The sequence below is a fragment of the Oncorhynchus kisutch genome, unplaced genomic scaffold (genome assembly GCF_002021735.2).
Source record: "Oncorhynchus kisutch isolate 150728-3 unplaced genomic scaffold, Okis_V2 Okis01b-Okis20b_hom, whole genome shotgun sequence".
NCBI lineage: Eukaryota > Metazoa > Chordata > Actinopteri > Salmoniformes > Salmonidae > Oncorhynchus > Oncorhynchus kisutch.
Genome location: NW_022261978.1, coordinates 4,563,139 through 4,579,076, shown reverse-complemented (window position 1 = coordinate 4,579,076; position 15,938 = coordinate 4,563,139). Strand labels below are relative to the sequence as shown.

At 46.7% G+C, this 15,938-nt stretch overlaps 1 protein-coding gene across 4 annotated transcripts in view; it reads left to right on the top strand.

Annotated features, from left to right (window-relative positions):
• LOC109880353 (coiled-coil and C2 domain-containing protein 1A) overlaps positions 1 to 13,041 on the top strand; it is a 27,458-nt gene extending 14,417 nt beyond the window's left edge. Inside the window, exons 18-29 of one of the 4 annotated variants that reach the window (XR_004206514.1) lie at positions 2,750 to 2,823; positions 3,249 to 3,307; positions 3,574 to 3,725; positions 6,041 to 6,131; positions 6,578 to 6,733; positions 7,165 to 7,302; positions 7,458 to 7,584; positions 8,159 to 8,235; positions 8,326 to 8,373; positions 10,313 to 10,381; positions 11,213 to 12,346; positions 12,387 to 13,041. Coding sequence is in view for 3 of the 4 variants with exons in the window: in XM_031811220.1 (XP_031667080.1) it covers positions 2,750 to 2,823; positions 3,249 to 3,307; positions 3,574 to 3,725; positions 6,041 to 6,131; positions 6,578 to 6,733; positions 7,165 to 7,302; positions 7,458 to 7,584; positions 8,159 to 8,235; positions 8,326 to 8,373; positions 10,313 to 10,345 (955 nt within the window). In the remaining variant the exon portion in view is untranslated. Of the gene's footprint in view, positions 1 to 2,749; positions 2,824 to 3,248; positions 3,308 to 3,573; positions 3,726 to 6,040; positions 6,132 to 6,577; positions 6,734 to 7,164; positions 7,303 to 7,457; positions 7,585 to 8,158; positions 8,236 to 8,325; positions 8,374 to 10,312 lie in introns of all 4 variants that reach the window. The other 3 variants (XM_031811220.1, XM_031811219.1, XM_031811221.1) reach the window with 3 other exon arrangements.
• Positions 13,042 to 15,938: the final 2,897 nt, after the last annotated feature.

The window sequence follows — 15,938 nt, the reverse complement described above, 5'->3', positions numbered from 1 at the left end:
ACTGTCTAGTACTATACTGTTACTACCATATTAATACCACACTGATGACCTTCAACACTGTCTAGTACTATACTGTTACTACCATATTAATACCACACTGAGGACCTTCAACACTGTCTAGTACTATACTGTTACTACCATATTAATACCACACTGAGGACCTTCAACACTGTCTAGTACTATAGTGTTACTACCATATTAATACCACACTGAGGACCTTCAACACTGTCTAGTACTATACTGTTACTACCATATTAATACCACACTGAGGACCTTCAACACTGTCTAGTACTATACTGTTACTACCATATTAATACCACACTGAGGACCTTCAACACTGTCTAGTACTATACTGTTACTACCATATTAATACCACACTGAGGACCTTCAACACTGTCTAGTACTATACTGTTACTACCATATTAATACCACACTGAGGACCCTTCAACACTGTCTAGTACTATACTGTTACTACCATATTAATACCACACTGAGGACCTTCAACACTGTCTAGTACTATACTGTTACTACCATATTAATACCACACTGAGGACCTTCAACACTGTCTAGTACTATACTGTTACTACCATATTAATACCACACTGAGGACCTTCAACACTGTCTAGTACTATACTGTTACTACCATATTAATACCACACTGAGGACCTTCAACACTGTCTAGTACTATACTGTTACTACCATATTAATACCACACTGAGGACCTTCAACACTGTCTAGTACTATACTGTTACTACCATATTAATACCACACTGAGGACCTTCAACACTGTCTAGTACTATACTGTTACTACCATATTAATACCACACTGAGGACCTTCAACACTGTCTAGTACTATACTGTTACTACCATATTAATACCACACTGAGGACCTTCAACACTGTCTAGTACTATACTGTTACTACCATATTAATACCACACTGAGGACCTTCAACACTGTCTAGTACTATACTGTTACTACCATATTAATACCACACTGAGGACCTTCAACACTGTCAAGTCAGAATGATATTATACAATTAACATTCATATAAAAATACATCGCTGACACACACATACAGTGCCTTGCGAAAGTATTCGGCCCCCTTGAACTTTGACCTTTTGCCACATTTCAGGCTTCAAACATAAAGATATAAAACTGTATTTTTTGGTGAAGAATCAACAACAAGTGGGACACAATCATGAAGTGGAACAATATTTATTGGATATTTCAAACTTTTTTAACAAATCAAAAACTGAAAAATTGGGCGTGCAAAATTATTCAGCCCCCTTAAGTTAATACTTTGTAGCGCCACCTTTTCCTGCGATTACAGCTGTAAGTCGCTTGTGGTATGTCTCTATCAGTTTTGCACATCGAGAGACTGAATTTTTTTCCCATTCCTCCTTGCAAAACAGCTCGAGCTCAGTGAGGTTGGATGGAGAGCATTTGTGAACAGCAGTTTTCAGTTCTATCCACAGATTCTCGATTGGATTCAGGTCTGGACTTTGACTTGAACATTCTAACACCTGGATATGTTTATTTGAACCATTCCATTGTAGATTTTGCTTTATGTTTTGGATCATTGTCTTGTTGGAAGACAAATCTCCATCCCAGTCTCAGGTCTTTTGCAGACTCCATCAGGTGTCATTCTTCCAGAATGGTCCTGTATTTGGCTCCATCCATCTTCCCATCAATTGTAACCATCTTCCCTGTCCCTGCTGAAGAAAAGCAGGCCCAAACCATGATGCTGCCACCACCATGTTTGACAGTGGGGATGGTGGGTTCAGGGTGATGAGCTGTGTTGCTTTTACGCCAAACATAACGTTTTACATTGTTGCCAAAAAGTTCAATGTTGGTTTCATCTGACCAGAGCACCTTCTTCCACATGTTTGGTGTGTCTCCCGGGTGGCTTGTGGCAAACTTTAAACGACACTTTTTATGGATATCTTTAAGAAATTGCTTTCTTCTTGAAACTCTTCCATAAAGGCCAGATTTGTGCAATATACGACTGATTGTTGTCCTATGGACAGAGTCTCCCACCTCAGCTGTAGATCTCTGCAGTTCATCCAGAGTGATCATGGGCCTCTTGGCTGCATCTCTGATCAGTCTTCTCCTTGTATGAGCTGAAAGTTTAGAGGGACGGCCAGGTCTTGGTAGATTTGCAGTGGTCTGATACTCCTTCCATTTCAATATTATCGCTTGCACAGTGCTCCTCGGGATTTTTTAAGCTTGGGAAATCTTTTTGTATCCAAATCCGGCTTTAAACTTCTTCACAACAGTATCTCGGACCTGCCTGGTGTGTTCCTTGTTCTTCATGATGCTCTCTGCGCTTTTAACGGACCTCTGAGACTATCACAGTGCAGGTGCATTTATACGGAGACTTGATTACACACAGGTGGATTGTATTTATCATCATTAGTCATTTAGGTCAACATTGGATCATTCAGAGATCCTCACTGAACTTCTGGAGAGAGTTTGCTGCACTGAAAGTAAAGGGGCTGAATAATTTTGCACGCCCAATTTTTCAGTTTTTGATTTGTTAAAAAAGTTTGAAATATCCAATAAATGTCGTTCCGCTTCATGATTGTGTCCCACTTGTTGTTGATTCTTCACAAAAAAATACAGTTTTATATCTTTGTTTGAAGCCTGAAATGTGGCAAAAGGTCGCAGAGTTCAAGGGGGCCGAATACTTTCGCAAGGCACTGTATATACAAAGCAGGAGGAAAGTGATCTGTCTTCTGTCTGTTGTAGAATGTATCCTGACCTGACAGCCAATGAGATGACGCTGTACATCGTGAAGGGCATCAATCTACCTGCTCCATCAGGTGTGTTGTTTTGAACTTTATGTGCCTCCTTCTGACCCCTCTCTGCTGACCCCTCTCTGCTGACCCCTCTCTGCTGGCCCCTCTCTGATGACCCCTCTCTGATGACCCCTCTCTCCTGATCCCCTTCTCTTCTGAATCTCTCTCTCTCTCTTCTGATGTCTCTCTCTCTCTTCTGATGTCTCTCTCTCTCTTCTGATGTCTCTCTCTCTCTTCTGATGTCTCTCTCTCTCTTCTGATGTCTCTCTCTCTCTTCTGATGTCTCTCTCTCTCTTCTGATGTCTCTCTCTCTCTTCTGATGTCTCTCTCTCTCTTCTGATGTCTCTCTCGCTCTTCTGATGTCTCTCTCTCTCTTCTGATGTCTCTCTCTCTCTTCTGATGTCTCTCTCTCTCTTCTGATGTCTCTCTCTTCTCATCCCTCTTCTCAGGAGTCTCTGCCAGTGATCTGGACACCAGTGTGCGCTTTGAGTTTCCTTTTCCTAGTATGGTAAGACACACACTCACTACACATACACGCAGCACACAACCATTTTGCATACACACATTTCCACTTAGATCCACTAAAATATACTCTGTCTTTGGTTTGTGTGTGTGTGTGTGTGTGTGTGTGTGTGTGTGTGTGTGTGTGTGTGTGTGTGTGTGTGTGTGTGTGTGTGTGTGTGTGTGTGTGTGTGTGTGTGTGTGTGTGTGTGTGTGTGTGTGTGTGTGTGTGTGTGTGTGTGTGTGTGTGTGTGTGTGTGTGTGTGTGTGCAGGAGGAGGCCCAGAGGGATAAGACCAGTACAGTGAAGAACAGCAACAGTCCAGAGTTTAAAGAGAAGTTTAACCTGAACATCAACCGTCAACACAGAGGCTTCAAGAGGGTCGTCCAGGCCAAAGGCATCAAGTTTGACATCATCCACAAGGGGTGAGATCAGAGACACACACCAGACCTGGTTAACACACCAGACCTGGTTAACACACCAGACCTGGTTAACACACCAGATACACCAGACCTGGTTAACACACCAGATACACCAGACCTGGTTAACACACCAGACACACACACCAGACCTGGTTAACACACCAGACACACACACCAGACCTGGTTAACACACCAGATACACCAGACCTGGTTAATACACCAGACCTGGTTAATACACCAGACCTGGTTAATACACCAGATACACCAGACCTGGTTAATACACCAGACCTGGTTAATACACCAGACCTGGTTAATACACCAGATACACCAGACCTGGTTAATACACCAGACCTGGTTAATACACCAGATACACCAGACCTGGTTAATACACCAGACCTGGTTAATACACCAGACCTGGTTAATACACCAGATACACCAGACCTGGTTAATACACCAGACCTGGTTAATACACCAGATAAACCATCCCTGGTTAATACACCAGATACACCAGACCTGGTTAATACACCAGGACACCACCAGACCTGGTTAATACACCAGACCTGGTTAATATACAGACCTGGTTAACACACCAGACCTGGTTAATACACCAGATATACCAGACTCTGGTTAACACACCAGACCTGGTTAATACACCACAGATACACCAGACCTGGTTAACACACCAGACCTGGTAACACACCAGACCTGGTTAACACACCAGACCTGGTACAAACCCCACACCAGACCTGGTTAACCACACCAGACCTGGTTAACACACCAGACCTGGTTAATACACCAGACCTGGTTAATACACCAGACCTGGTTAATACACCAGACCTGGTTAATACACCAGACCTGGTTAATACACCAGACCTGGTTAATACACCAGATACACCAGACCTGGTTAACACACCAGATACACCAGACCTGGTTAATACACCAGACCTGGTTAACACACCAGACCTGGTTAATACACCAGATACACCAGACCTGGTTAATACACCAGACCTGGTTAACACACCAGATACACCAGACCTGGTTAATACACCAGACCTGGTTAATACACCAGACCTGGTTAATACACCAGACCTGGTTAATACACCAGACCTGGTTAATACACCAGACCTGGTTAACACACCAGACCTGGTTAACACACTAGACCTGGTTAATACACCAGACCTGGTTAACACACCAGACACACCAGACCTGGTTAACACACCAGACACACCAGACCTGGTTAACACACCAGACCTGGTTAATACACCAGACCTGGTTAATACACCAGACACACCAGACCTGGTTAACACACCAGACCTGGTTAACACACCAGACCTGGTTAACACACCAGACACACCAGACCTGGTTAACACACCAGACACACCAGACCTGGTTAACACACCAGACACACCAGACCTGGTTCATACATGTAGATACAGTTATAGTCAGTTTGCTGTGTCTATGAAGGGAGTAGTACACAGCGTTGTACGAGATCTTCAGTTTCTTGGAAATTTCTTGCATGGAATAGCCTTAATTTCTCAGAACAAGAATAGACTGGGTTTCAGAAGAAAGTTCTTTGTTACTGGCCATTTTGAGCCTGTAATTGAACCCTCAAATGCTGATGCTCCAGATACTCAACTAGTCTAAAGAAGGCCAGTTTTATTGCTTCTTTAATCATCAGAACAACAGTTTTCAGCTGTGCTAACATAATTGCAAAAGGGTTTTCTAATGATCAATTAGCCTTTTAAAATGATACACTTGGATTAGCTAACACAAGGTGCCATTGGAACACAGGAGTGATGGTTGCTGATAATGGGCCTCTGTAGATATTCCATAAAAAATCTGCTATTTCCAGCTACAATAGTCATTTAGTCTTAACTGACGTGGCACGTCAGTTAAGAACAAATGCTATATTTACAATGACGGCCTACCGGGGAACAGTGAGGTAACTGTCTTGAAGAATGACAGATTTTTACCTTGTCAGCTCAGGGATTCGATCTGCAACCTTTCGGTTACTAGTCCAACGCTCGAACCACTAGACTACCTGCCGTCAAACACCGCTGTAGCTCCTCCCACCACAGATTCGAAAGGCCGCCATTGGTGGATTGAGACGCATCCAATTAAATAGAAAAGAGATCTCTCTAACTTCAACTGACAGATGATGGGGATTTTATTATTATGGCACTTAGTTTGACGCACCGGTGCATCAATAGATTTTAATGTGTGTGTGTGTGTGTGTGTGTGTGTGTGTGTGTGTGTGTGTGTGTGTGTGTGTGTGTGTGTGTGTGTGTGTGTGTGTGTGTGTGTGTGTGTGTGTGTAGGGGTCTGTTCAAGGGGGACAAAGTGTTGGGGAACGCTCAGCTGAAGCTGGACTCACTGGAGAACCAATGTGACATCAGACAGATTATAGAGGTAAACACACACAGAGATACACACACACACACACACACAGATACTGTACACACACACACACACACACACACACACACACACACACACACACACACACAGATATTGTACCCACACACACAGATACACACACACCCAGAGATACTGTACACACACAGATACTGTACACACACACACACACACAGATACTGTACACACACACACACACACACACACACACACACACACACAGATACTGTACACACACACACACAGATACTGTACACACACACACACACAGATACTGTACACACACACACAGATATACTGTACACACACACACACACAGTTTTAACACACAGATGCGCACACACACACACACATGTTTTCACTTAGACATGCTCATACATCTCTCTGTCTCTGTCTCTCCCCCTCTGTCTCTGTCTCTCTGTCTGTCTGTGTTGTGCTAGGTGTTGGATGGTCGTAAGGCTACGGGGGGTAAGCTGGAGGTGAGGGTGAAGATTCGGGAGCCGCTGGGAGGAGCACAGCTTCAGATCACCACAGAGAAATGGCTGGTCCTTGACCCTGTACCAATCACCACCCCCGACAGAGAGAGAGAACAACAGGTAAGGAGAGAGAGAGATGGCTGGTCCTCGACCCTGAACCACTCACCACCCCCGACAGAGAGAGAGAACAACAGGTAAGGAGAGAGAGATGGCTGGTCCTCGACCCTGAACCAATCACCACCCCCGACAGAGAGAGAGAACAACAGGTAAGGAGAGAGAGATGGCTGGTCCTCGACCCTGAACCAATCACCACCCCCGACAGAGAGAGAGAACAACAGGTAAGGAGAGAGAGAGATGGCTGGTCCTCGACCCTGAACCAATCACCACCCCCGACAGAGAGAGAGAACAACAGGTAAGGAGAGAGAGAGATGAGGGGGAGAGAGAGAGAGACCTACCTTTTGGACTGTTCAGGACTAGTAGGGGTATAGTCTCTGTCAGAGTTAACATGATATATTAATACCAGTCTAACTAAAGCCCCCCCCCCCCCCCAGGGCCCCTCTCCTCGCTCCAAACCAAAGAGTGACAATGGGAGGAACAAGCAGTCTAACCAGTCCAGCCACTCCCCTCCCCAGTATAAACTCCACAGTTTCAGTCTACTGCACTACGATAAGGAGAGACTGGAGAGACAGGTGTGTTTTCATTCTCTCTTCTTCTCTATCTATCTTTCATTTTCCTCTCCTCGTCTCCGTGGGAACGTTTAATCTAGGTCTGTTCAGAATTGGAGGTAGCCAATCTATGCTGTGATTGGTCTAAGATGATGTCGATCACCCTGTGTGTCCGTCAGATTGGTGATTACAGGAAGAGTAGGCGGGATCCTCCGTCTGACCTGGTACAGCAACACAAGGAGGTCACACACAGGCTGCAGTGGCAGAAAGCCCAGCTAGAGAGAGGCTCCCCTACTCTACTGTCAGGTAACACACACACAGATACACACACAGAGACACACACAGACACACACACAGACACACACAGGCTGCAGTGGTAGAAAGCCCAGCTAGAGAGAGGCTCCCCTACTCTACTGTCAGGTAACACACACACACACACACACAGGCTGCAGTGGCAGAAAGCCCAGCTAGAGAGAGGCTCAACATACTCCTCTATATATTTATCTCTGTCCCTCCCTCCCTCAATCCATCTCTCTCTCTCTCCCTCCCTCCATCCCTTTCTCTCCCTCCCTCCATCCCTCTCTCTCCCTCAACCCATCTCTCTCCCTCAATCCATCTCTCTCTATCCCTCTCTCCCTCAACCCATCTCTCTCTCTATCTGTCTCTCTCTCTCTCTCTCTCTCTGTCTCTCTCTCTCTCTCTCTCTCTCTCTCTCTCTCTCTCCATCCATCCCTCTCTCATCTCCCTCACTCCATCCATCTCTCTCTCTCTCTCCATCCATCTCTCTCTCTCTCTCCATCCATCTCTCTCTCCCCCTCTCTCTCTCTCTCTCCATCCATCTCTCTCTCTCTCCCCCCTCTCTCTCTCTGTCTCTCTGTAGAGTATGAGAATATTTTGCAGCGTTTTGCCCAGGGCCTTGCTGAGTCAGTGAAGAGGTTTTCCAGCCAAGGCAACAGGGTGAGCAAAGGGTCAGGGTTGTGTGTTTGTGTTCCGGCGTGTTTGTCTGTGTTGTCTGTGTGTAACGTGTCTGTCCCTCTGCCTATTCAGGATGCTGCTAAGGACGCTCTGGGACGGCTGAAGATGGTGGAGACTGAGGTAAACACTGTTATATACAGACAGTGTTAGGTACAGCACCTCGTACACTGACATGGTCAGCTCCTACAGACAGTGTTAGGTACAACGACATGGTCAGCTCCTACAGACAGTGTTAGGTACACTGACATGGTCAGCTCCTACAGACAGTGAGCCACCTGTCCAGGGCTTGCTATATAAAACAGGCAGACAGGCATCGAGGCATTCAGTTACTGTTCCATTGAACGTTACAATGGACAAAACTAGTGACCTAAGATACTCTGAGCGTGGTTTGGTCGTTGGTGCCAGGTACGCCGGATCCAGTATCTCAGAAACGTCCATCTGTAATGGTGGGGGGATCCATGGCCCCGTCCTGCCTGGTGTCAACGGTACAGACTGGGGGTGTAATGGTGGGGGGAATCCATGGCCCCATCCTGCCTGGTGTCAACGGTACAGACTGGGGGTGTAATGGTGGGGGGATCCATGGCCCCGTCCTGCCTGGTGTCAACGGTACAGACTGGGGGTGTAATGGTGGGGGGGTCTTATGGCCCCGTCCTGCCTGGTGTCAACGGTACAGACTGGGGGTGTAATGGTGGGGGGGTCCATGGCCCCATTCAGCCTGGTGTCAACGGTACAGACTGGGGGTGTAATGGTGGGGGGGTCCATGGCCCCATCCTGCCTGGTGTCAACTGTACAGACTGGGGGTGGGGGGATCCATGGCCCCATCCTGCCTGGTGCCAACGGTACAGACTGGGGGTGTAATGGTGGGGGGATCCATGGCCCCGTCCTGCCTGGTGTCAACGGTACAGACTGGGGGTGTAATGGTGGGGGGATCCATGGCCCCATCCTGCCTGGTGCCAACGGTACAGACTGGGGGTGTAATGGTGGGGGGGGTCCATGGCCCCATCCTGCCTGGTGTCAACGGTACAGACTGGGGGTGGGGGGATCCATGGCCCCGTCCTGCCTGGTGTCAACGGTAAAGACTGGGGGTGTAATGGTGGGGGGGTCTTATGGCCCCGTCCTGCCTGGTGTCAACGGTACAGACTGGGGGCGGGGGTGTAATGGTGGGGGGATCCATGGCCCCATCCTGCCTGGTGTCAACGGTACAGACTGGGGGTGGGGGGATCCATGGCCCCATCCTGCCTGGTGTCAACGGTACAGACTGGGGGTGTAATGGTGGGGGGAATGTCTTCCTGTCACACGTTAGCAACGATTCCACACCCCAAAGAATTTAGGCTGTTCTGGCGGCAAACGGGGGTCTGACCTGGTACTAGATGGATATACCTAATAATCTGTACATATGAGTGTATATATGACTGTATGTTTACACAGGCAGCCCAATCCTGATCTTTTGACTTTTTATTGGCAAAAGATCTGATCTGATTGGTCAAAATAAAAATACAAAAATGACCAATTAGTGTCAAAAGATCAGAACTGACTGCCTGTTTAAACAGCCTGTATTCATCGGACCACATCGTGTATACGAGCACCATGTGATGTGTAATATCATTTAGTTTGAATTGTATCTGACACCTACCCCTTGCCCTCCTCTCTCCCCATCTCCTTTCCTCCCTCACCTCCTCTCATTTCCTCCCTCACCTCCTCTTCTTTCCTTTCCTTTCCTTCCTCACCTCCACTCCTTCCTTCCCTGCCTCACCTCTCCCTCTCTTTTTCTCTCACTCTCATCTCCACTCCTTCTCTCCCCGTCTCTTCTCACTCCCCTTCTCCTCTCTCTCCCCATCTCATTTTTTCCCTCTCTCTCTCTCCCTCCCTCCCTCCCTCCCCCCTCCCTCTCTCTCTCCCTTCCCTCCCCCCTCCCTCTCTCTCTCCCTTCCCTCTCCCCTCCCTCTCTCTCTCCCTTCCCTCTCCCCTCCCTCTCTCTCTCCCTTCCCTCTCCCCTCCCTCTCTCTCTCCCTTCCCTCTCCCCTCCCCCCCCCCCTCTCTCTCTCTCTCCCTTCGTCAGTTGGAATCTCTCAAGAGGAAACGCCTGGTCTGAGAAGAGGAGGACAGAGGGACTGGAGAGTTGTCTGGAGTACTGTTATGTTCCTCACACAGACACACAGCCAATCACCTTCAACATCTTCCTGCCACTCCTCTGCTCCTCTCTGCTCCTCTCTGCTCCTCTCGGCTCCTCTCTGCTCCTCTCTGCTCCTCTCTGCTCCTCTCTGCCTCCTCTCTGCCTCCTCTCTGCTCCTCTCTGCTCCTCTCTGCTCCTCTCTGCCTCCTCTCTGCTCCTCTCGGCTCCTCTCTGCCTCCTCTCTGCTCCTCTCTGCTCCTCTCTGCTCCTCTCTGCCTCCTCTCGGCTCCTCTCTGCTCCTCTCTGCCTCCTCTCGGCTCCTCTCTGCTCCTCTCTGCTCCTCTCTGCTCCTCTCTGCTCCTCCACTAATGCTGTTCCTTTTACTCTGCTCTTTACTTTGTATTGTCATTCATTCAATCAGTTAGGAAGAAGAACCCATTTGAATTAAATAGACCTGCCTCCCAAATGGCACCCTGTTCCCTATATAGTGCACTACTTTAGACCAGGGCCCATAGGGACAAATATAGGGAATAGGGCACCATTGAGGAACACTGGCAGAATGGGATCCTGTGAGATTGATAGTGACATGAAGACAGAATGCAGGGCAGGACAGAGAAAGGCTTATTTGCACTTGAAAACAAAAACACTACCGATTATTACCAAAACCCTGCCGCCTTCACTATAGTCTTTAAAGTCCTTCAATGGCTTTCTCTCTCTCTCTCTCTCTCTCTCTCTCTCTGTTTCAGAGTGGTGTGTGTAACTCCTGGTCTCCACATTGTGTGTGTGTGTGTGCGCGCGTGCGATGTTAATGAGCTTAATCTAATCTGTCTGCTCCACTATTCCCAGATTACTGTAATATGACCCGTTTGGTGCCGTGTGATATGGGAACTACACGGAAACGGGAACTATATCCCATAAGGAGGGATTAGCGAACACTGGTGTCGCCATGGAGACATCTCATTCAGGGAAGTGAGGAGAGGAGGTACCCCAGGGGTTAAATTGAAGAGGACAGGATTAGAATTCGTGTAGAACAGACCAGTAGCTGTAAAACCCACAGGATTGTCTTTGAATTGGGATAGAGGTTCTCTATTCATTGTAATGCTATGGTACGGAGTCTGGGAGCCCCTTTAAAAGGACCCTTCTTATAGGACCATATTTAGCCTATTGTGATGTCATCAATTTGGCTTGCGTCAAGTTGCTATGACGTCATCAGTTAGAATGTTCAAAGGACTGCGTCATCACCACATTGTGATGTCATCAGTTAGAGGGTGTGTTCCTCTGTTCAGATGTTGCTGACGCCAGATCTTACATCGCCTGGATAGGTATTTTACATTTTGCAGAGAGGGACAGATGGGCAGAGAGAAGGGCAGACAGACAGGCAGAGCTTGTCAGAGGGGACACTGTTTAGTCAGTGTGGTTTGGTCGTGGTGGGCCGGCGACCACAGCTGCCTATAGTGTTGAGGTCAGCCCCTTTTCTCAGATTTTGGATAGAGAAAGGAGGTCTCCTCCTCTACCCCTCTATAGACCCAGACACCCTGAGGTCTCCTCCTGTACCCCTCTATAGACCCAGACACCCTGAGGTCTCCTCCTCTACCCCTCTATATATCCAGACACCCTGAGGTCTCCTCCTGTACCCCTCTATTGACCCAGACACCCTGAGGTCTCCTCCTGTACCCCTCTATAGACCCAGACACCCTGAGGTCTCCTCCTGTACCCCTCTATAGACCCAGACACCCTGAGGTCTCCTCCTCTACCCCTCTATAGACCCAGACACCCTGAGGTCTCCTCCTGTACCCCTCTATAGACCCAGACACCCTGAGGTCTCCTCCTGTACCCCTCTATAGACCCAGACACCCTGAGGTCTCCTCCTGTACCCCTCTATAGACCCAGACACCCTGAGGTCTCCTCTTCTACCCCTCTATAGACCCAGACACCCTGAGGTCTCCTCCTCTACCCCTCTATAGACCCAGACACCCTGAGGTCTCCTCCTCTACCCCTCTATAGACCCAGACACCCTGAGGTCTCTCTCCTCTCTCTCTCTCTACACTACAACAGTAATTTAGTAGCCTACTGTAGTGGGATCTGTCTCTGTATCCACAGCATCTGAGTTGGAGTGCTGATCCAGGATCAGGTTCCAACCTGTCCATATAATTTGATTCATTATGAGCTAAAAGGCAAAACTGATCCTACATTATGACATCACTCCATACTAGATCTACTCTGAGAAGCTTTGAGGATACAGGCCGAGTCCCCCAGTCCTGGTGGCTAAACTGATCCCAGATCAGCACAGCTGCTCTGAGAAGCTTTGTGGAAACAGGCCCAGTCCCCCAGTCCTGGTGGCTAAACTGATCCTAGATCAGCACTGCTGCTCTGAGAAGCTTTGTGGAAACAGGCCCAGTCCCCCAGTCCTGGTGGCTAAACTGATCCCAGATCAGCACCGTTTTTTGTTTGGTTTGTTTTTTATGTTTAAAACATGTATCCATTGTTGGCAATCAGTCAGTATAGACCTGTTAATATATTATATATACAGCATTGACTATGGCTCTATTTTTAAATGAAGAACATGTGTGTGTCCAAAGGTGATGGAGAATGAACTATTAACTGGTATTATAATGATGTGGTCAAATGTCTTGGGATGGGAATCATGGTTGGATTAAAATACCAGAATGAATTAAGCCTGTATATTGTGTTTAATTTATTTGTGAGAGAGTGAGTGAGAGTGAGAGAGTGAGTGAGAGTGAGAGAGAGTGAGAGAGAGTGAGAGTGAGAGTGAGAGTGAGAGAGTGAGAGTGAGTGAGTGAGTGAGTGAGTGAGTGAGAGTGTGAGAGAGAGAGTGTGAGAGAGAGAGTGTGAGAGAGAGAGTGTGAGTGAGAGAGTGTGAGTGAGAGAGAGAGTGAGAGTGTGAGAGAGAGTGAGTGAGAGAGAGTGTGTGTGTGAGTGAGAATAATTGATGAAATACCGGTGGTATTTCCAGACACCAGTATTGCCTACATCTACATCATCTCTCTAGACTGACTATAGTATATAGCTCAGTATACAGCTAGTCAAGTCTCTAAAGACTATAAATCAGTATACCGCTCCAGGGAGGACTGTAGTACAGTCTATACAGAGAGGGCTATAGTAGTCTGCAGAGAGGACTATAGTACAGTCTATACAGAGAGGACTATAGTACAGTCTATACAGAGAGGACTATAGTACAGTCTAGAAGGAGGACTATAGTGCAGTCTATACAGAGGACTATAGTACAGTCTAGGAGGAGGACTATAGTACAGTCTATACAGAGAGGACTATAGTACAGTCTATAGCTGCAGAGAGGACTATAGTACAGTCCATAGCTGCAGTGAGGACTATAGTACAGTCTAGAAGGAGGACTATAGTACAGTCCATAGCTGCAGAGAGGACTATAGTACAGTCCATAGCTGCAGAGAGGACTATAGTACAGTCTATACAGAGGACTATAGTACAGTCTATACAAAGAGGACTATAGTACAGTCCATACAGAGAGGACTATAGTGCAGTCTATACAGAGAGGACTATAGTACAGTCCATACAGAGAGGACTATAGTGCAGTCTATACAGAGAGGACTATAGTACAGTCTATACAGAGAGGACTATAGTACAGTCTATACAGAGGAATATAGTACAGTCTATACAGAGAGGACTATAGTACAGTCCATACAGAGAGGACTATAGTACAGTCCATACAGAGAGGACTATAGTACAGTCTATACAGAGAGGACTATAGTACAGTCCATACAGAGAGGACTATAGTACAGTCCATACAGAGAGGACTATAGTACAGTCCATACAGAGAGGACTATAGTACAGTCCATACAGAGAGGACTATAGTACAGTCTATACAGAGAGGACTATAGTGCAGTCTAGAAGGAGGACTATAGTACAGTCTATACAAAGAGGACTATAGTACAGTCTATACAGAGAGGACTATAGTACAGTCTATAGCTGCAGAGAGGACTATAGTACAGTCTATAGCTGCAGAGAGGACTATAGTACAGTCTAGAGCTGCAGAGAGGACTATAGTACAGTCTAGAGCTGCAGAGGACTATAGTACAGTCCATAGCTGCAGAGAGGACTATAGTACAGTCTATACAGAGAGGACTATAGTACAGTCCATACAGCGAGGACTATAGTGCAGTCTAGAAGGAGGACTATAGTGCAGTCTATACAGAGAGGACTATAGTACAGTCCATAGCTGCAGAGAGGACTATAGTACAGTCCATAGCTGCAGAGAGGGCTATAGTACAGTCTATACAGAGAGGACTATAGTACAGTCTAGAAGGAGGACTATAGTGCAGTCTATACAGAGGACTATAGTGCAGTCTATACAGAGGACTATAGTGCAGTCTATACAGAGGACTATAGTGCAGTCTATACAGAGAGGACTATAGTACAGTCCATAGCTGCAGAGAGGACTATAGTACAGTCCATACAGAGAGGACTATAGTACAGTCCATAGCTGCAGAGAGGGCTATAGTACAGTCCATACAGAGAGGACTATAGTACAGTCTATAGCTGCAGAGAGGACTATAGTACAGTCCATACAGAGAGGACTATAGTGCAGTCTAGAAGGAGGACTATAGTACAGTCTATACAGAGAGGACTATAGTGCAGTCTATACAGAGAGGACTATAGTACAGTCTATACAGAGAGGACTATAGTACAGTCTATACAGAGAGGACTATAGTACAGTCTATAGCTGCAGAGAGGACTATAGTACAGTCTATAGCTGCAGAGAGGACTATAGTACAGTCTAGAAGGAGGACTATAGTACAATCTATACAGAGAGGACTATAGTACAGTCTATACAGAGAGGACTATAGTACAGTCTATACAGAGGACTATAGTGCAGTCTAGAAGGGGGACTATAGTACAGTCTATACAGAGGACTATAGTGCAGTCTATACAGAGAGGACTATAGTGCAGTCTATACAGAGAGGACTATAGTGCAGTCTATACAGAGAGGACTATAGTACAGTCTATACAGAGAGGACTATAGTACAGTCTATACAGAGAGGACTATAGTGCAGTCTAGAAGGAGGACTATAGTAGTCTATACAGAGAGGGCTATAGTACAGTCTATACAGAGAGGACTATAGTGCAGTCTATACAGAGAGGACTATAGTGCAGTCTATACAGAGAGGACTATAGTGCAGTCTATACAGAGAGGACTATAGTACAGTCTATACAGAGAGGACTATAGTACAGTCTATACAGAGAGGACTATAGTGCAGTCTAGAAGGAGGACTATAGTACAGTCTATACAGAGAGGTTTCTTATGTTGTATATAGCTCAGACTCACTATAGCGCTAGTCTAGTCTGTACAGTATAATCTGTCTAGCTCTATAGCTGCAGAGAGAGGACTAGACAATGGCTTCAGTATGTGTTCCTTCGTTCTCCCTAAACCCCGAGATGAGAGGGGGCTGCAGCCTGCTCCGTTGTTGAAGGGTAAGAAAGAGCACCGGCTCAACTCCTCCAGTTATACGCTAATACATTTGATCTGAACGCTACGTGTCTACAAACAAAACAGAGGGCAGAGAGAAGAGGGGGAGAA